This window comes from Muscardinus avellanarius (genome assembly GCF_963383645.1).
Source record: "Muscardinus avellanarius genome assembly, chromosome: 2".
In the NCBI taxonomy this organism is placed as follows: domain Eukaryota; kingdom Metazoa; phylum Chordata; class Mammalia; order Rodentia; family Gliridae; genus Muscardinus; species Muscardinus avellanarius.
Window position 1 is genome coordinate 141,596,341 of NC_137787.1, and position 21,593 is coordinate 141,617,933.

At 45.0% G+C, this 21,593-nt stretch overlaps 1 protein-coding gene across 1 annotated transcript in view; it reads left to right on the forward strand.

Annotated features, from left to right (window-relative positions):
* Nucleotides 1–21,139, forward strand: part of CAB39L (calcium binding protein 39 like) — a gene marked incomplete at its 3' end in the record, with an annotated part of 86,800 nt that extends 65,661 nt beyond the window's left edge. Inside the window, exon 8 of the mRNA XM_080689090.1 lies at nucleotides 20,960–21,139. Within this exon, the coding sequence (XP_080545216.1) occupies nucleotides 20,960–21,139 (180 nt within the window). The remainder of the gene's footprint in view (nucleotides 1–20,959) is intronic.
* Nucleotides 21,140–21,593: the final 454 nt, after the last annotated feature.

Here is a 21,593-nt window from a genome sequence, read left to right on the forward strand (position 1 = left end):
ATGAGAGATAACATAAAATTAGCTCTGGAAGTTTTGAAGAATAAGATAGGAGAATCCACCTTGCCAGAGATGTGGCTAGGCATGGTGGCACACACCTGTAACCTCAGTACTTGGGAGGCTGAGACAAGAGCATCACTGCAACTTAGTGAGAATCTTTTCAACTTAGTGAGAGCCTATTTCAAAAACAAAAAGTAAAATAGGGCTGGGGGTGTAGATCAGAGGTGGAATGCCTCTGAGTTCAATCTCCAGGACCATTCTCCCCTGAAAAGATATGAGATGTAATTACATCTCAGAAACATTTTATTGGGTAAATTGAGCAAATGTTAAAAGGATATAATTTATGTAACATTTGAAAACATGTAAAATAATACTATGTATGGATTCGTACATATGCATCACAGTCTGAAAACAGGGATGGGATGACAAACACCAAATTCAGGAGGGGGGCAGAGAAGAGGGCGAAAGACTAGAGAAATGTCTAACAGCCTTCAATTGTATTTGTATTAAAAGGTCTGCCGGCAAAAATGTTTGATTTTCATAAAGTTCATGGTGGAAACATGAGGTCTGACATGCCATCCCCTAGACTCTTCTTTGTGTTAGAATTATAAAAAGTAAATGAATTAGAACTCAACAAGGTGGCACACAGAGGATCTCAGGTTCAAGGCCAGCCTCAGCAACTTGGACCCTGTTTCAACATTTAAAAAAAGAGGTGGAATGCCCCTGAGTTCAATCCCAAGTACAAACAAACAAACAAACAAACCCTGTATTCGGGAAGCTGAGACAGAAGAATTGCAATTTTCAGGCAGCCTCAGCTACTTGGTGAGGCCCTTTGCAACTCAGTGAGACCCTGTTTCAAAATAAAAAATTACAATAGGGCTGGGGGTGTTGCTCAGAGGTAGAATGCCCCTGGGTTCAATCTCCAGTACAACACACACAAAAAGAGAAAAGGTTGCCAGGTAAGGTGGTGCATGCCTGTAAGCCTACTACATGGAAGGCTGAGACAAGAGGATCATAGTTTTGAGGACAGCCTCAGCAATTTAGCAAGACTTCATTTCAAAATTTAAAAAGGGGCTGGGGATGTATCTTGGAAGTAGAATGCCCCTGGCTTCAATCCTCCAAAATAAGGCATGTGGAAAAATTTAAAACACTAAATCACACACAAAAAGAGAAAAAGAGCCGGGCGTGGTGGCGCAAGTTTGTAATCCCCACACTTGGGAGGCGAAGACAGGAGGATCGCGCAGGTTCAAAGTCAGCCTCGCTGGCTTAAGAGACCCTGTTTTCAAATAAAAATATAAAATAGGTCTGGGAGGGTAGCCCGGAGAAGGGTTCCATCCCCAGTTCCACCACCAAAGAGAGAGGGAGAGAGAGAGAGGAGAGAGAGGGAGAGAGAAGAGCCAGGCATGGTGGTGGCATGCCCGTAATCCAGTACTTGGGAGGCTGAGACCAGAGGATCAGAGTCAAGAACAGCCTCACCAAGTAGTGAGACTCTTAGCAACCTAATAAGACCCTGTTTCAAAATTAAAAATAAGGCTGGAGATGTAGCTCAGTGATAGAGTACCCCTGGGTTCGATCCCCAGTACTAAGGGGACGGGGGGGGGGGCAGACTAACAAGTTACAGCTACTGAAAAAATTAACTTGGTACTTTGGTACGCGAAAACAAGAACAATTTTTAGAATATAATCCCAAGCCCAGACAGCTATCTCAGTACAGAGACTGAGCAGGCTGAAAAATATATATATCTTTTTTTGTGAATGGGCATTCTAGATATTGAAATAAGTTACTGAGAATGGTTCTAGAATCGCTTTTCCAAGGCATCTCAGAGGAAAAGAATTCACGCCCTCAACAAAATTACATATGGGTTATATCTGACGTGGGAGGATGAATTAGGTAAATTCTTGAGATCTTTCTCAGTTGTAAGTCTATTCTTTCTGTAAAAAGTTCCAATAAAGTCAAACATGCATTTATCTTTTTTGTGTGTGCTACTGGGGATTGAACCCAGGCAGGGACATTCCACCTCTGAACCACTTCAGCCCTTTTTATATTTATTTATTATTTATTTATTTATTTATTTATTTATTTATTTATTTTTGTGGTCCTGGGGGTTGAATCCAGGGCTCTTCTACCTCTGGGCTACACACCCAACCTATTTCATATTTTATTTTGAAACAGGGTCTCACTAAGTTGCTGAGAGCCTCACCAACTAGCTGAGGTTGGCTTGGAACCTCCTGTTTCAGCCTCCCAAGTACTAGAATTACAAGCATGCACCACCATGCCCGGCTTTTATATTTTATTTTAAAACAAGATCTTGCTAAGTTGCTGAAGGCCTCACTAAGTTGCTGAGGCTGGGTTTAATGGATATGTCTTTTTACAGTATCACTAGGAGAAATGCCAGTAAATTCTCTCTTTAGTTAGAGGATAATTTCATTATTATTAACCCAATATTACTACATTTTTCTAATATATTAATTATTACTATGTTATATTCTTTACATTTTTCTCACTTTACATTGGTTCCTGTAATGTAGTAATTAGCAGAAGAGAACAATTTTTGTTACTGAACACAATTGGAAAGAATAAATAATAAAGTGTCACTTAAGCTAGAATAAAAGTTTAAAATAGTTTAAATGAGCTATTAGCAATAAGCACAACAGAAACTTCAGGCATATAGAAAAAAGTGACCTACTGATCCTCTTGTCCCAGGGGCTGCGTCCTTTAGTGGAGTTCGCTTCTGACCTGACTGTAAAGAACCCAACTCAGTAACTGGGGCCAGATTCTGTCTGTCTCCTTTGGGTCCGTGTTATAAACAGATTTTAGGGAATTTTTAAATAAAGGAGAGCAAAAACAAACAACGAACAAAAAAAAAAAAAAACCCTCACGAAACCAAAAATAACTCAGCAAGGTAACTCCTCTGAGCTGAAGGGTGCAGCAAGCACACGGCACACGCGCGGGCCGTCCACACAGTCTCTTATCCCTAACACATCGGCCGCTGCAGGGTCCCCCATTGGCTGCAGTGAGAATTCACCGTCCAAACCAGCTGGCTGGTTTTCCCTGAGAAGATTTTACAAGTGGAGAAACATGAAACCAGTCCATCCCGGAGTGGAGCACAGAGAAATCATGTACAAGTTACAGATGTATGCCTAGGCTACAGTCGCAAAGTGGGAGCCAGATTCTATGTGATCGTGTAACTTCTGTAGAAAACACTGCTTTCAGCTGGTGTGGTGGTGCAGGCTTGTAATCCCTGCGCTTGAGAGGCTGAGACAGGAGGATCACACAGGTTCGAAGCCAGCCTCAGCTACTTAGTGAGACCCTGTTTCCACATAAAGTATAAAATAGGTCTGGGAGTGTAGCCTGGAGGTAGAAAAGCCCCTGGGTTCCACCCCCACCCAGTACCACAAAAAAAGAAAAGAAAAAGAAAAAAGAAAACATTGCTTTCCTTCCATATAATTTCCTCCTCTTGTATCATACATTTATATTCTTTTCTTTGAATTCTATTAACATGAGCCGACTTTCTCAATCTGAGCCTGCATGTAGAAAAAGGTTATTATGGTACACGGTGGAGGCTGTCTGGCAATGGCTGACTCTGAAGTCTTGGATTGATCCTCATTTGCAAGGGTTTATACAGCATTTTACCAAAGTCTTCATTCCAATAAACATGATAAGGGATATCAGGACAGATATCATTATTCCCTTCATTTACTGAACTAAATCTGTTCCTGAATTTTCAGCAAGTTCATTTGATAGGGTTGTTAATCCTTGTTGAGCTAACCTATTTTTCCATGTCATCTGGCTAGTAGCATAATCCCCTCTACATTTTAAAAACAAACAACAACCCCATTAAGATGTATGACTACAATGCACCAATAAAAAATTTTTTGTGTGTGGGTCTGAGGATGGAACCCAGGGGCATTTGACCTCCAAGCTACACCCCCGCCCTATTTTTTATTCTTTATTTTGAAACCGGGTCTCACTGAGTTGCAGAGGGCCTCACTAAGTAGCTGAGGCTGTCTGTGAACTGCGATCCTCCGGTCTCAGCCAAATGCTGGGATTACAAGCTTGTGCCACCACGCCTGGCTCCAATAAAATTTATAAAATTTTTTTTAAGTAAAAAATAATGCTGGGTGTGGTGGCACATGCTTGTAATCCCCGCGCTTGGGAGGCGGAGACAAGGAGGATTGCGCAGATTCGAAGCCAGCCGGGCTGGCTTAAGACACCCTGTTTCCAAAAAAAAAAAAAAAGCATAAAGGTCTGTCCAGAGGTAGAAGGGCTTCCAGGAAACCCAGTACCACCAAAAAAATAAATAAATAAATAAATAAATAAATAAATAAAAATAAAAAATAAGCCAGGTGTGGTGGCGCACGCTTGTAATCCCTGTGTTTGGGAGGCAGAGACAGGAGGATCGCGCAGGTTCGAAGCCAGCCGCACGCGCTGGCTTAGGAGACCCTGTTTCCAAATAAAAATGTAAAATAGGTCTAGGAGTGTAGCCCGGAGGTAGAAAGGCTTCCAGGAACCCCAGTACCACAAAATAAATAAATAATAAATAAAAACAACATGGCATGCAGTTTAGCCTATTGACTACTAATAGCCTGCCCATTAGTACTAGTGTAAGACCCCCGCCGAGGGGAGACCCTCAATCAACCTCGGGATAAGCGACGACAGCAAGAACACACGAGAAACTTTTAATCTCCTTGATGCAAAAGCAAGAGGGTTTATTAAGGAGCCAGTGCACTGGGGCCGACCCGAATAGGAGTTCGGCCCCGAGCCACTGAAACTGAGGGTATTTATAGGGAAAAGACCATTAGGGGGTTTTGGGCTAAATTGCATGCGTTTACAGAAAATTACAGAATCATTTGAAAATTACATTTTGTAGTCAAGAATTAGATAATACCAGGTGCAGTTAGTAAGTTCCCGGGTCAAGGTGCTCTGACTCAGTCAGTATAGATAAGATGGGGTGGGCTTATCGCACATTTTACATTCCTAAGCTGTGAGCTGCAGTAAAATATACTTTTTCTTTTTAACTATTAGCTGGCTGTTTTAACTGTTAGCTAGCGGCTAGGGGCTTTTTCTTCTAAATGGAGCCTTTCACTAGCAGTTGGCTTGTTGTAAGGGTTGCCCTTGACACCGCCCTTTGCTTTCACATGTGGTGGAGCCATCTGTAAATCAAGCATCATTCCCTCTTTAGGTTTCTGGTGGTTTTGGGACTGCATAACTTCAAGAGAGACGGGTTTAGTTTATAACATTTGATAAAAACTCAGAAGTTTAGAACACTGGGTGTTATATTATTTCTTCTGTGAGCCTAAAAACAGAAATACCATTCTAAATTATAGTATATAATATAAGGATAGTATATAATATAAGGAAGGGCCAAAGTCAGAAGATATCAGGTTAAATTATGAGGGTGGAATTTTCAATAGCTTTATGAGGCCGGGCGTGGTGGCGCACGCTTGTAATCCCCGCGCTTGGGAGGTGGAGCGGAGACAGGAGGATCGCGCAGGTTCGAAGCCAGCCAGGCTGGTTTAAGAGACCCTGTTTCCAAATAAAAATATAAAATAGGTCTGGGAGTGTAGCCCGGAGGTAGAAGGGCTTCCAGGAACCCCAGTACCGCCAAAAAAAAAAAAAAAAAGCTTTATGAGTATGGCTCTTTTTACCCTACAATAGCATACTTATTTCTGGTTAAACTTCCCTGGTGGGAGCCGGGTGTGGTGGTAATCCCCGCGCTTGGGAGGCTGAGACAGGAGGATTGCACATGTTCGAAGCCAGCCTTGGCTGGTTTAAGAGACCCTGTTTCCAAATAAAATATAAAATAGGTCTGAGAGTGTAGCCCAGAGGTAGAAGGCCCCTGGGTTCCATCCCCAGTACCACCAAAAAAAAAAAAACTTCCCTGTTGTTTATTCAAGACCAGTAGGTAGTCCTCTGTGGGGCCAACATAACTTTTATCGTTTGTTTTAGTCTTTTTAATTTTGAAACAGGGTCTCACTGAGTTGCGAAGGGCCTCACTAAGCAGCTGAGGCTACTCACGAACCACGATCCTCCAAGCATCGCCTCCCAAATGCAGGGATTATAAACGTGTTCCACCACACTCAGCCCAACGTAAGTTTTTATAAAATTATTTTACTCTTAAGTTCAGCCAAGGCTCCTCAGGGTTACTTTAGGGACTTTGTGAGGCTTTTCCTCTACCAGTTACGCCATCTGCCAGGATGGGTCATGGTCTTGCTGGCCACGTGGCTTCCCTTGGCGCACTGGTGATATTTCCCTCTTCAGTGATGCTCCGTTATACAGAACATGTACTGGTGGCTCCTAGTCGCTGTGGTCTTTGTAACCTCCCTGATTGGGGGTTGGATGACTACTAGAATTACAGATCTCTTAGGAGTCCCATCATCCCTGGGTCTTAACTGACCTTGGAGGGCAGAGCTAACATATTGGCTGTTTTCTTCTTAGCTCTTTTTTTTTTCCTGCCTGCTCTCCAAGTCGCAGTTGTTGAACACCCAGTAGGTTAGCTCTACCATCCTTGTTAATAAATAGGGCTCAGTGTCATAGCCTACCTATTTTCCAGGTGATGGCTATCATCTCAAAACACTCTTTAGCTTATTCTGCTAGAAGTTGTACTTTTGAAAAAAAAATAACAGACAATAGTTATGAAGATTTACATGGACAATACAAAACAAAACCACTAAGGACAAAACAAATCCAGTTTGTGTGTGCATGTGTGATACTTGGGATTGAACCCACAGGCATTCTACGTCTGAGCTATACTCCTAGCCCTAATTTTTTGTTATTTATTTTGAGACAGTGTCTCACTAAGTAGCTGAGGCTGCCCACAAACCTGCAATCCTCCTGTCTCAGCCTCTCAAGTACTGGGATTATAAGCACATGCCACCATGCCTGGCTAAAATTCAGTTTTTATAATAGTTCTGACATGCTGGACATGGTGGCACAAGCCTGTAATCCCAGTACTTTCGGGGGCTAAAACAAGAAGATTGTAGGTTCACCGCCAGCTTCAGCAATTTAGTGAGACTCCCAGTAACTTAGCAAGACCTTGTTTCCAAACAAAAAATAGACCTGAAGATGTAGCTTGGAGGAGCTCTGGTTGAAAAAGGGCCCCTGACATTTTTATTCTTCCCTCTTGAAGGTCATGATGAGTATTCCCCTATCTTCCCTGTTTAATTTTTTTTTTTGGTGTGTGTGTGTGTGTGTGTGTGTGTGTGTGGTACTAGGGGTAGGACCCAGGGGCTTTCTACCTCCAGGATATATTCCCAGACCTATTTTTATTTGGAAGCAGGGTCTCATTAAGTTGCTGAGAGCCTCACTTAGTAGCTGAGGCTGGCTTTGAACCTGCACGATCCTCCTGTCTCATCCTTCCGAGAGCTGGGATTACGAGTGTTGCACCACCATGCCCAGCGTTCTTACCTCTTTAACTCAGGACATTCTCTTTTAAAATGATCATTCTTTCTGCACCTGTAGGGTTTGTTTCCTCCTCTAGGCTGGCCTCTTCATTGTCCTTTAAGCCTCTGATTCCTGAAATTTCCCTGGCCCTTGTTTATTGTTTATCCTTTGTTTTTATTTTTGTTTTGTTTTCTGGCCATTTAATCAGACCATCCTTATAAACCAATATAAATTGGCTAGCCTGGAAAAATATAATTTTTAATAACATCTTTTACATTCCTTTTGCCAAACTTAGTTAAACTTGTTTGTTAAAGATTTATAAGTCATGTGAACTAAAGGGTATCTGGATACATTTTTGAAAAATTTATGAGTGGTCACTTATCTATAATTAATATATCTAATTCTCATTTGGCCTGAACTTCTGCCAAATGACAGCCAGTTGTAATATGGGCTCATGGGTCCAGATGGAACAATAAAATTCAATCACCTTTTGTTTCTTTTCTTTTCTTTTTGCCCTAAATCCTCATAGTATCTCCCCAGTATAAAGTATTTACCCAGGGGGCTGTTTGAGGGAATTTCATCCTCATTTTTTCCCCTGACTAGACTTTTCCTACTTTGCTTGTCCCCTATTCCAGATACCTGACTCTGAGTGTCTGAGGAGGCCCACCCCTCATCAGAGGACTCTCACATGCTCCTGAGAGGCTTCATTTATCACTGGCTATCTCCCTCATGGGTTTTTTTGGTCCTTCTTAGCAATACACAGACAGTACAAACCCCTAAGTCCTAAGGACTGCTGTAAGCTGCATGAGGCCACCTGCAGACTGCAATTTTGAACTCTCCACTCCGTCTCTCTAAACCCTTCTCATTCACACTCGCACAAGCCTCCGGAATGCCCCAACCACTATGTTAATGTTTTGCAACCTCCTGAGGTGTTTCTGACCTTTCTTCATGCACAAAATCATCTGGTTGGTGCGTTGTTGGCTTAGGCCTTTCCCTGCCAAGAGACTTTTACCACCGGGTCTCAGCCAGTTATGGACCCACCAAGTTGCCCCCAGCATTCAGAGGCTCTTACAGTGAGGCAGTAGGATGCGTCCCCCGAGTGGGGAGCCTGTGGCACTCACCCGAAGGACAGGAAACCTGGACATGCCCCCAGTTTTTAGAAACAGATCTTAGAGAAGCCGAAATAAAAGGAACAAATAAACAACTCATGAAACCAAAAGTAACTTGGCATTGCACTTACATCTACAAAGAAGGGCGCAGAGTGCACACTGGGCGGGCAGTCCACGCGGTATTGTATCCTCTAACGCACAAACCACTGTACCATCTCCCATTGGCTGGAAAGACTGTATAGCCTAATCTGGTTGTTTGGTTTTCCCTGGAGAGATTTTTACAAAAGGAGAAATATGGACACATGTGCAAAAGGTACAAGTTGAATGCCTAAGCGACAGTTATAAAATGGAAGCCTGACAGTTTCTATGTGATCTTGTAACTTCTGTCGAAAAGATTGCTTTTCTTTCATAGGAGACTTCCAATCCCTGGCTAGGCAGGGCCTTCCTCCCTTGTCAGCAATGAAGAAGCTAAAGACAGTGGACTTTCATCCTCATCAGCCCCTAAGATTAAGGGATCCAAGTCTGGGGTAGTGGAGGAAGAGGTGGGATAGGAAAAATACAAATAATAAGGCAGAAAGTATTACGGTTCAGTGCCACCATGTTGTGAGTTCTTGTCCTCTGCCCATTCAGAAAAAATGAAGCAGGACAAGCATTGCCAAGCATACAGCAGTATTTACTAGACGTAGAAGAGAAACAGTGCCACGCCAGAAGAGGGCAGTGGAGAGCGCTCACTTGTGTCTTCCCCTGGATCTCCAGGTCCTAAATGGGGTTTCTTATCTGGTCCCCTTGAGAGCAGGGCAATAGCTTACTTTTGCATTGGTTTAGCTTCTTCAGAAGATACAGGGTGCCTCTTCATTAGGTCCAGAGGTCTTGTAACTTTCTTACCTTGTTACTATTCTGACCCAGCTCTGTAAGAAGCTGCCTGTTTTAACCTTTTAAATTTATGCCCTGCTTCAGGATAGGGCATGGTATGAAATCATCCATCCATAACTTCATTGGAAAGGAGACAAACTCGAAAGGCAGGAAAAACTGTGATTTAAAAAATCTAGAAACGTGCCGGGAGTGGTGGCACATGCTTGTAATCCCAGCATTTGGGAGGCAGAGACCAGAGGATCGCAGTTCACGGACAGGCTCAGCTACTTAGCGAGGCTCTTTGCAACTCAGTGAGACCCTGTTTCAAAAATAAAGAATAAAAAATAGGGTTGGAGGTGGAGCTCAGAGGTAGAATGTCCCTGGGTTTCATCCCTGGGACAAGAAAGAAAGAAAGAAAGAAAGAAAGAAAGAAAGAAAGAAAGAAAGAAAGAAAGAAAGAAGAAAGAAAGGAAGGAAGGAAGGAAGGAAGAAAAAGTTAGGTTGAAAATAGAGTTAGGGGGTTTAGGAGGGAGGTAAAAACACCAACTGGGTTATCAGATACCGCTGATTCGGACCAGGCCCCTCCGGAGGCCCCTCAGGAGGCCTCCCTTCGGACCAGGCCCCTCTGGAGGCCCCTCCGGAGGTCCCAGCCATGGGGGAAGGGACCAACAGGCTACACATCTGGAGAGTTACGCGTAGTCCTGATCAACTGACTGAGACACAAGATGGATCCGAGGCACGGATGTTTTATAGGCATGCCAGTTCCCTCCCAATATCTGTAGTCTCACGATGTTTAGAGTCTTGAGGCACCTGGAATCCCGCGATGTCTCTGCTTCTGGCTTCTGGGGTTCCACCTCCTATTCCCGCTGACCTCACATGAGGGAGGGACCCAACTTACCATCCTGGCCTTTTGGTGATAATGGGCAGAGACCGAGTCTTAAGCTACTTCCTGCTGTCAGGGAGCGGTGGGGGGGCCTTGGCTGGGAGAGGTCGGGTCTCCAGAAGTGGGCAGGTGGGAGTATGGCTGCAGCAGAAGTCAGAGGTTACCCTGGACAGCTTGGTAATATGCATTGAGGAGACTTTAACAGGTCCAAGGGAAGGAGAGGCAACTTACGGGAGTGAAGTGTTGCCAGCCAGCGCTGGCTACACCAGAAGCGCTGAGAAGCTGCTGGGGGTGCGGTGGAGCCCAGGCACGCAGCGCCTGTGCCTGGTGTGGGTGGCACTGGCGGCTGGTGTTGGCGGAATCAAACAGTGGTGCGCAGGCGGCACGGCTAGCCGGGCCTGCGGAGTGGAAACAAAGTGGCTTCCAGGCGCGTGGCAGACGCTGAGGCTGGGTCATGGGGCAAATGGCCCAGCAAGCCTGGCTTGGGGGCGGGCAAAACAGAGTGGCGGCAGCAAGTAGAGCTACACCTGCAAGTCAAGCCTGGCACGGGTGACTGTAGTGGACGCCGAAACCGGGTTGTGCGCCGCCCAACGAGCCTGGCTCAGGGCGGGCAGAACAGAAAAGCCAGAGGTCTTGGTGGTGAGCAGAGCACCAAGCCAGAACAGCAGTTGTGGGCAGTCCAAATGGTGGACGGAGGTCCTGGCCCGCTCAAGCGGTCAGCAGGCAGAGCAGGCTCCAGCACCCGCCAAGGAGCCTGGCTCGGGGCAGGTGGAACTGGCGGCCTGGAGCCTACAGGCTGCGGAGGCAGTGGCCACGGCGGTGGCAGCGGGCAGAGCCACACCTGCAAGCCGAGCACCAGTGCAGGATCTCACAGTCAACCTGCTGGAAGGTCCGAGAGTCCAGGGCTCAAAAAGAGAGAGAAAAAAAGATAAAGGGGGGGGGGACTCTAAAACTCCTCCCAGGTTTCGGCACCAGAATTTTAGTTTGAAAATAGAGTTAGGAGGTTTAAGAGAGAGGTAAAAACACCAACCGGGTTATCAGAGACCACTGTTCTATTTGGACCCGGCTCCTCCAGAGAGTCAGCCGGCCGTGGGGGAAGGGACCGACGAGTCACGAGTCTGGAGAGTTGCGCAGAGTCCTGATTGGCCGGCTGAGTCACGTGGCAGATTGGAGGCACCGATGTTTCATAGGCATGCTGATTCTCTCCGACATCTGTAGTATTGCGATGCTTGGAGTCTCAGGCACCTGGAGTTTCGCGATATCTAGGCTTCTGGCTTCCAGGGTTCTGCTTCCTGTTCCGCTGCGAGATCACATGGGGGAGGGACCCAAGTTGGAAGGAAGGAAGGCAGGAAGGCAGGCAGGCAAAACAAGATTGTATTTCTTTGACCTCCTTGCTTACTTAAAATGAAAGTTTTAGCTGGGCGTGGTGGCGTACGCTTGTAATCCCTGCGCTTGGGAGGTGGAGACAGGAGGATCGCGCAGGTTCGAAGCCATCCGTGCTGGCTTAAGAGACCCTGTTTCCAAATAAAAATATAAAATAGGTCTGGGAGTGTAGCCCGGAGGTAGAAGGGCTTCCAGGAACCCCAGTACCACCAAAAAAAAAAAAAAAGTTTTAAAGAGAGAAAAATGGGATTGTATTTTTTTCCTTAGACCCTTTTCTCTCCTTTCGTGTGTGTGTGTGTGTGTGTGTGTGTGTGTGTGTGTGTGTGTGTGTTACTTGGAAGTAAAGAACATTTTAACCAAACAGCATGACCTAGCCTTGGATGGAGAGGGCCGGGCCAGCACCAAGCAGAGCCCAGAGGAGGCCCTTGGCCAACGGGCATGGAGGATCCCGCTTAACTGCTCTAAGCAGTAGGGCAAATAAGACCCTCCTCTCAGAGCTGTCCAGACAGAACAACAGCCTGGCGCAGCTCGAGCAATGTTTGTGAACCTGGTTCTGACAACACCTCTCCAGTGACCTCACTTCGCCTACAGAGAGTTTATACATGGTAAAAACCTAGGAGTAAAAGAGAAAGAATAGGTTATGAACCATTACGTTCATAACACAGGCTCGGTTTTGTTTAAAATATGTGTGTATGGGCTGGGATGAAGCTCAGTAGCAAAGCACTTGTGTTGGGAGCACAAACACCGTGAGTTCCTTTCCCCAGTACCAAAAGAGACAAAAAATAAAAAATAAAAGTCTTCTAAGCTAGTTTTACATTGTAGCTATGTGCAGAAAAGAAAAAAATAAATGCCAGAAGGATGTACACCCATATTCCTGGTGGCTACTTCTGGGTGAGGAGTTAGGTGATTTTTCAGGGGTTAGCAGTGCTGAGGATTGAACCCAGGGCTCTGTCACTGAGGTACATCCCCCGCTCTGTGAGCGATTATTTTTACTTTCTTTTCTATTTCTCTAGTTTTTACTTACATAATTGGAGAAATAATAGGAATGGCAGCAATGAGGAGGGGATTTCAGGGGCTTTATAGAATATACTACAGATTTTTTGAGTACACTGAACTCCAGCCTGCCACCACCTCCTTCCTTCCCGGGCTTCTCATTCTCCTGGATGTGCGTTGAGGCCCGAGGCCCATCCTGGCCCAGTGCATGTGTGTGGGCGCTCACAGACACAGACCGACCTGCCACAAGGAAGGAGGTGCATGTGTGTGGGCGCTCACAGACACAGACCGACCTGCCACAAGGAAGGAGGTGCATGTGTGTGGGCGCTCACAGACACAGACCGACCTGCCACACAGGAAGGAGGTGCATGTGTGTGGGCGCTCACAGACACAGACCGACCTGCCACAAGGAAGGAGCGCTTCCCTCCCTCCCTCCCTCTTCCCCCCCTTCCCTTTCTTCCTTTCCTTTCTTCTGTCTTTCATTCAAAGTGCCTGGGATGAAACACAGGGCCTCAAATATGTTAGGCAAGCAGTCTATCACTGAACAACATCCCCAGTGACATCTGTCTGTCTGTCTATCTGTCCCTCTCTCTCCCTATCACTGGAGGCTGAATCCGGTGGCATTCTACATTCTACCTCTGAGCTGCACGCCCAACGCTATTTTATTTTGTATTAACTAGGATTATAGTTGTGTGCAATTGTGTCCAGCAGTCCTTTCGTTTTTAAATAGGAAAAAGAAAATTTAACTATCTCTGATCACCACTAAAAAGTATTGTATCCAAAATATTCTGAGTATTCACTCTCACATTTGCTTTCATTTGGGTAAGAGTATACTGTTTCAGTTTTCACCTCTGTGGCATTTTGGGTACCTCCCTTTAACCTTGTATGGAGCATTCCAGACTTGCCAAGTGTGTCGCTGACAGGCCCACGGGGCAGAAGACAAGCCCCCAGTACCTTATCTGGTTCAAATCACTCTTGGTAAAGAGAATTTGAATGAGATTAATGAATATATGTACAAGACATAGATTTTTAAATTTTTCATAGGAAGCATTTAAGTTTAAGGAAGAGCAAATAAAATATTTAATTCAAATAAAAACATCTGAATTATAGTCACATCTTTCCTTCTGTTTCACTGTGCTTGAGAACTTCATAAAACACATGTCTGAGACAGGCTGTATAAGCACCAAGGCAACGAGAGACATTCTAAGCAAAAGTCATAGGTGCTTTCCCCTGTTTAAATTGTTTGGGGCTGCTTTAAAAATTGCTCTTTTTGAAAGAGCCGGGCTTGATGGTGCACAGTTATAATCCCAGTATTTGGAAGGATCGCAGGTTCACAGCCAGCCTCAGCTACTTAGTGAGGCCTTCAGCAATTTAGACCCAGCTTCAAAATAAAGAACTAAAAGCAGGGCGTGGTGGCACACTTGTAATCCCAGCATTTGGGAGGCTGAAACAGGAAAATCTCGGTTCGAGGACAGCCTCAGCTACTTAGTGAGGCACTTTGCAACTCAGTGAGACCCTGTTTCAAAATAAGGAATAAAAAAATAGGGCTAGGGGGGTAGCTCTGAGGTAGAATGCCCCTGGGCTCCATTCCTATTTTTACCCCTCAAAAAATAAGTAAAATAAAATAAAAATAAAGAATTAAAAATAAGGCTGGGGGGTGTAGCTTGGAGATAGACTGCCCTTGGGATTAATCCCCAGTACCACAAAAAAGAAAGAGAGAAAGAAAGGAAAGAAGAAACAAAGAAAGAAAATTGCTATTTTGAAAACACAAGTACAGCAGAGGGAGCACCAAGACATCATCTGGACGTAACAGTCAAAAGACTCAGCTCCACACACCTGGAATTAGACGTGTGTTCCGCGGAGCAGGTGCAGCGGCCCATGCCTATAATCCCAGTACTTGGGAGGCTGAGACAGGAGGGTCACGGGTTTGAGTGTAGCTTCAGTAACTTAGGGAGACCCTCCGCAACTCAGCAAGACCCTGTTTCAAAGTAAAAAAATAAGCTGGGCATGGTGGCACATGCTTGTAATCCCAGGATTTGGGAAGCTGAGACAGCAGGGTCGCAGGTTCACGGCCAGCCTCAACAATTAGGCCCTCTACAATTTAGTGAGACCCTGTTTCAACATAGAAAAAATAAAATGAAATAGGGCTGGGGTATAGCTCAGAGGTAGAACGCCCCTGGGTTCCATCCCCAGTACCTAAGAAATAATAGTAATAAATTAAATTAAAGAATTAAAAATAAGGCTGGGAGTGTAGCTTGGAGATAGACTGCCCCCGAGTTCAATCCTCAATGCCAGAAAACAAACAAACAAACAAGACTGCGTTCCTCTTGCTCGCCTCCACCCAGCCAGAGCCCTCGGGAAATCCCGCAGGCTGGTGTTAGCTGCATCTCGTCAGTAGCAGCCTTCAGAGGCAGCCGAGTTCAGGAGCCATAAAAAGCAAAAGCAAGGAACAATTTAAAACTTGAAAACAACGTTTTTCTAAGCTTTATGATAACAGGGTACAGGTTCAATGGGCTCGATCCAATGATACCTGCCTACAAATTCCACCACAGTTTTGAAGCAGAAAGTTGGTTTATCCAAAATATTTTATTTTTAAAAACAAAGACTGTTGCTATGAGATATTTATGCAATCACCAGAAAATCCCAGACAATTTTTAACTAAAGTTTCACAGCAACTCCATCGTAAACAAATGGTTACCAGAAGACGCCTACAGGCTGGCTCTAGTATCTGATTTCCTAACATATAATAAGTATTACAAAAACGTCAGGCATTTTGTTTAGCCTTGTAAACAAACCTGAAATACTTTTTTTTGGCAAGTAACAATTTTAGTTCATTGTAGTAAAGTCACATATCATCAAATTATATTACAAAATTAACTATTTTAAATATACAATTCAGTGACATTTAGTGTATTTACAATGTTGTGTACTGTCTCCACTATCTAGAGGCAGAGCATTTAACACCTCAAAAGGAAACCTTGTTACTCATTAAGCAATTCCTCCCTATTTTCTTTTATCCCCAGCCCCTGGCAACCTCCAATCTGCTTTCTGGCTCTAAGGATCTACCTATTCCGGAATTTTGTATAAATCTGTCAAATCTATGATCAGTCAGTACTTCCTCCCTTTTGATGGCCACATAATGCTCCATCGCACGGATATCCATTCATGAGTTGATGGATACTTGGGTTTTTTCTACCTTGGGCTAGTGTGAACATCAGAGAACAAGTTTTTGTTTTAGAAAATATTTTCCATTCATAGGAATGGAATTGCTTGGTCATGTGGTAATTCAGTGTTTAACTTACTAAGGAAATGCCAGACTTTTCCAAAGAGGCTACACTTTTGAACAATCCCACCAGTAAAATAAGGGATCCAGTCTCTCCTTATCCTCACAACCCTTGTTATTGCCAGTTTTATTTTTTAAATTGTAACCATCCTTCTGGGGATGAAAGGATATGATTTGGAGCATTTTTTCATATGCATGTTCGACATTTGAGCATTTTCTTTATGTTATTATTATTATTATTATTTTGGTGGTACTCGGGTTCCTGGAAACCCTTCTACTTTCGGCCTACGCTTCCAGACCTATTTTACATTTTTTAAATTTGGAAACAGGGTCTCTTAAGCCAGCGAGGGTGGCTCTGAACCAGGCGATCCTCCTGTCTCCGCCTCCCAAGCGTGGGGTTACAAGCGTGCGCCACCACACCCAGCTGAGCATTTTCTTTGTAGAAATGTCTACTCGAGTCCTTTGCTCTTGAATGGATTGTCTTTTTGTTGTTTAATTGTAAGCATTCTTTGTGTTCTAGATACAAGATACTGATCAGATATATGATTTGCAAATATTTTCTCCCATTCTGTGGGTTTTCTCTCTACTCTCTTGTTGCAGGAGATTCAGTTTCCTCCTCTTCAGTTTCCCTTTGATTCCCAAGACAGGATTTCCAGAGGCCAAAATCAGAGACAGGTTTCTTTATTTACCTGTAAATGGCTCAGTTGACAAATTCACAGAACTGAGCCTTGAACAAAGGGCTCACATGATTCTTCTACTCTCATTCACTTTAGAGAGGGGAGGAGTAAGCTTGAGATTTATTATACCTAGCAAGGCGCTCTCCAGTCTTTTAATTGGCGCTCCCTTGTTTACACTAAGTTGCCAAGGCTGATCTCGAACCTGGATCATCCTGTTTCAGCCTCCCAAGTTCTGGGATTACAGACGTGTACCACCATGCCTGGCTCTACTGTCTTTGATTCATAAAAGTTTAAACTTTGATGAAACTCAGTTTATCTATTTTCTTTTGTTGCTTGTGCTTTTGGGGTTATATATAATAAGCCATTACCAAATCCAAAGTCACAAACATTACCCCAGTATTTTCCCCTAAAAGCCCTATTAGCTCTTATACTTAGGTCATCAATTGATTTTGAATTAATTTCTTTTTAAGGTATGAAGCTGGTATAGGCCCAACTTCATTCATTTGCACATGAATTTCAAGTTGTCTCATGTTGGGTGTTTTTTGCCTTGAAAGGAACATTGGACTTTGTAAAATACTCTTTATTAAATAGATGGTCACATGGTTTTCTCTTTTAGTTTTCAAAGCACCATAATAACAGAGTACCACAGACCAGTAGATGGACGAGGCAGGAAATTATTCTCCTGGGAGCCCCCCCACCCCCGTCCTTCTGAAGAGTCAGGAGCCCAGAACGTGACAACAGAGGGCTCTGTGGGGGTCAGGGACCTGGGATCTGTGGTCTGGCCGTAGCCATACATGTAGCAGGAACTAGGATGCGTGTCCATTATCTAGAGCCCACCAGCTGAGGCTACGGTTTGAGGCATTGTGTTCCAGTACAGCTGTTGCCATCATTGAGAATGTAGTTGAGTTGTTTATATCTGGGGATTTGGTTTGGTTTTCGCAGTGCTGGGTGGGACTCGAACCCAGCACCCTGCATGTGTGAGGCAAATACTGGCTCTGCACCGGGTCAGACGCCTGGCTGGGTTGCTGTCTGCCCAGGGTTGTGACTGTATATGTGCTTCTTGAAGGATGCGTAAGAATCTTTGTAGAAGTTTATGAAAATACAGAAAACAAGGCCTCCCCCCAAGATTTGCTTGATTGAGAATCTCTGGGGGTCGGTGGTTTCTTGTACTACTGGGGATTGAACCCAGGGGTGTTCTAGCTTTGAGCTACATCCCCCAGCCCAGTTATATTTTTTGTTTTTTATTTTGTTTTGTTTTTTGGTGCTACTGGGGGTGGAACCCAGAGGCTTTCTACCTCCAGGCTATACTCCCAGACCTATTTTTATACTTTTCATTTGGAAACAGGGTCTCACTAAGTTGCTGAGAGCCTCACTAAGTAGCTGAGGCTGGCTTCGAACCTGTGCGGTCCTCCTGTCTCAGCCTCCCAAGCACTGGGATATTTTTTGTTTTGAAACAGCATCTCACTAGGTTGCTGAGAGTCTTGCTACATTGCTGAGACTGTCCTTGAACCTACAATCTTCCTGTCTCAGTCTCCCAGGTATAGGGATTACAGGCGTGCACCACCATACTGGCTCCCCAGCCCCCCTTTTAATATTATTATTAATTTATTTATTTAATATTTTGTGGTACTGGGAATTCAACCCAGAGGCATTCTACCTTTGAGCTACACCCCAAGCCCAATTTTATTCTTATTTGTAAACAGGGTTTCTCCAGGTTGATAAGAGTCTCACTACTTGCTGAGGCCTCAATCCTGCAATCCTCCTGTCTCAGCCTCCCAAGTTACCTGGGGTTACAGGTATGCGCCACTATACCTGGCTAATTTTTTTTTTTTACTTTGAAACAGTGTCTGGCTGGGTTGCGGAGGGTCTTGCATTAGTTGGTGTGGCTGGCCCTGAGCCTGCCTCCGAAACACTGGCATTACAAGCACGTGGCGTGATGGTGCCTGGCTGATCTGTCCTTTGCAGGCTCTATATAGCTAAGAAAACGCGTTCCTGATGACCTCCAGGGAGGGAAGGTGAGAGGGAGATTGCTTATTTGAGTCTATTACCTGTTCAAAACTGAGTCATTAGCGAATAAGCACTCCACAGCCTGTCACGCGGCCCGTGTCACTTGCACACGTGGTAGGAGACCTGGTAACACTGCCCGCAGACAGTGGTCCCTGCGGGGGGAGGCCAGAGATGTATGGCGAGGGCTCAGGTCTAGCAGTAATGTTATATATGTCCTTAAAAAGAGAGTTGTGAAGCAAGGTGGCAGGATATGTTTAGTTTGTGTGGTGTTTATTGGGGTCTGTTTCTGTTATTTTCTGTTAGAAAGATTTCATGGTTAAAAACATATTTAAAATAAAACAAGCCGGGCCGGGCGTGGTGGCGCACGCTTGTAATCCCCACACTTGGGAGGCGGAGACAGGAGGATCGCGCAGGTTCGAAGCCAGCCGCGCTGGCTTAGGAGACCCTGTTTCCAAATAAAAGAATATAAAAATAGGCCTGGGAGTGTGGCCCGGAGAAGAGTTTCCAGGAACCCCAGTACCACCAAAAATAAATAAATAAATAAATAAATAAATAAAACAAGCTGGGCGTGGTGGTGCACGCTTGTTATCCCATCATTCGGGAGGCTGAGACTGGAGGATTACCGTTCGCAGCCTCAGGTACTGAGTGAGGCCCTTTGCAACTTTTTTTTTTTTTTTTTTTTTTTTGGTGGTACTGGGGTTCCTGGAAGCCCTTCAACCTCCGGGCTACACTCCCAGACCTATTTTATATTTTTATTTGGAAACAGGGTCTCCTAAGCCAGCGCGGCTGGCTTCGAACCTGCGCGATCCTCCTGTCTCTGCCTCCCAAGCGCGGGGATTACAAGCGTGCGCCGCCACACCTGGCGCCCTTTGCAACTTAGTGAGACCCGGATTCAAAATAAAGAATAAAAAATAGGCCAGGCGTGGTGGCGCACGCTTGTAATCCCCACACTTAGGAGACTGAGACAGGAGGATCGCGCAGGTTTCGAAGCCAACCTGAGCTGGCTTAAGAGACCCTGTTTCCAAATAAAATATAAAATAGGTCTGGGAGTGTAGCCCAGAGGTAGAAGGCCCCTGGGTTCCATCCCCAGTACCACAAAAAAAAAAAAAAAAAATAGGACAAGGTTGTAGCTTGGAGGTTAAATGTCCCTGAGTTCCATCCTCAGAGCCACAAAGAAAGAAAGAAAGAAAGAAAGAAAGAAAGAAAGAAAGAAAGAAAGAAAGAAAGAGAAAGAAGCCAGGCATGGTGGTGCACACTTGTGATCCCATATACTTGGGAGGCTAAGACAAGAGGATCATGGGTTTGCAGACAGTGTCAGCTACTTAGGCTCTCTGCTACATAGTGAGACCCTGTTTCAAAAATAAAGAATTATCCAGGTGCGGAGGCCCATGCTTGTAATCCCAGCATTCAGGAGGCGGATACCAGAGGATTGTGGTTCACATACAGCCTCAGTTACTTAGGGAGGCCCTTCACAACTCAGTGAGACCTTGTTTCAAAAAATAAAAAGACTAAAAAATAGGGCTGGTGGTGTAGCTCCAAGGAGCAGCACCCCTGGATTTCATCTCCAGTACCGCAAAAAAAATAAAAAATTAAAAAATAGAGAATAGCCGGGCGTGGTGGCTCACTTTTGTAATCCCTGGGCTTGGGAGGTGGAGACAGGAGGATCACGCAGATTTAAAGCCAACCAAGCTGGCTCAAGAGGCTCTGTTTCCAAATAAAAATATAAAATAGGTCTGGGAGTGGAGCCTGAAGGTAGAAGGGCTTCCAGGAACCCCAAGTACCACCAAAAAAATAAAATAAAATAAAATAAATGGAGAATTAAAAATAGAACTAGAGGTATAGCTCTGAGATAGAATGCCCCTGGGCTCCATCCCCAGTACTACAAATAAATAAATAAATAATAAGTAAATAAATAAAATGAAACAGCTAGCTGGGCGTGGTGGTGCACACTTATAATCCCAGTACTTGGGAGGCTGAGACAGGAATCGCGGGTTCGAGGCCAGCCTCAGCTATTTGGGCCTCCCACAACTTAGTGAGGCTCTGTTTCAAAATAAAGGATACAAAATAGAGCTGGGGGTGTAATTCAGAGTAGACTACTGGAAGAGAGAGAGAGAGAGAGAGAGAGAGAGAGAGAGAGAGAGAGAGAAGGAAAGAGGCAAGAGGCAGCTGGGCGTGGTGGTGGACATCTGAAATCCTAGAACTTGGGAAGCTGAGATAGGCCGGTCTCCCTAACAAGACCCTGTTTCAGAATAAATAAAAAGAGCTGGGGGTGTAGCTGAGGATGAGAACTCCCCTGGGGGCTCCGCAGGCCCCTCGGGCGACACCCAGGGCGAGCGGGGTCAGTGGGTCCCTGTTGGAGCCTCCGCGCTAGGCCTTGTCCCCTGCGTTTCAGGTGTTTGTGGCCAGCCCTCACAAAACGCAGCCCATCGTGGAGATCCTGCTGAAAAACCAACCCAAGCTCATCGAGTTCCTGAGCAGCTTCCAGAAGGAAAGGACGGACGACGAGCAGTTCACCGACGAGAAGAACTACCTGATCAAGCAGATCCGAGACTTGAAGAAGACAGCCCCGTGAGGCGGCCGCCTCGCCGCAGCCCCCGTCCCCAGCTTGTCCCCGGCATCCCGGAAAGCCTTCCTCTCGGCAGGGCTTTGGAGGGGCCTGTTTTCCCTCAATTCATTGTTCAGGGTAGATGGAATATAAACATTTGAATGGAAAAAAATAACCTAGAATAATATATTTGTTTTAATCAAGCCTGTGATTGTTGATGTAAAATCAGAGCTGTTGTATTAGATGTTGATCAAAGCATTTTTAATTTGCAGCCCCGAACCCTGGGTCGCCAGGAGTCACTGGGCAGGAGGAGCTCAAAGGCCGCCTCTCAGTGCTTGGAGAGGCGGGAATCCTTCAGCCTAGCTGCACATAGACCAACAGATTCCTTAAGGCCCCGAAAGAGCCCAAGCTGAGGTTAACATATGCTTATGCTTCCTGCCCCATCTCCTCTGATAGAATTAGCAGTTCCTAACTTCCCAAG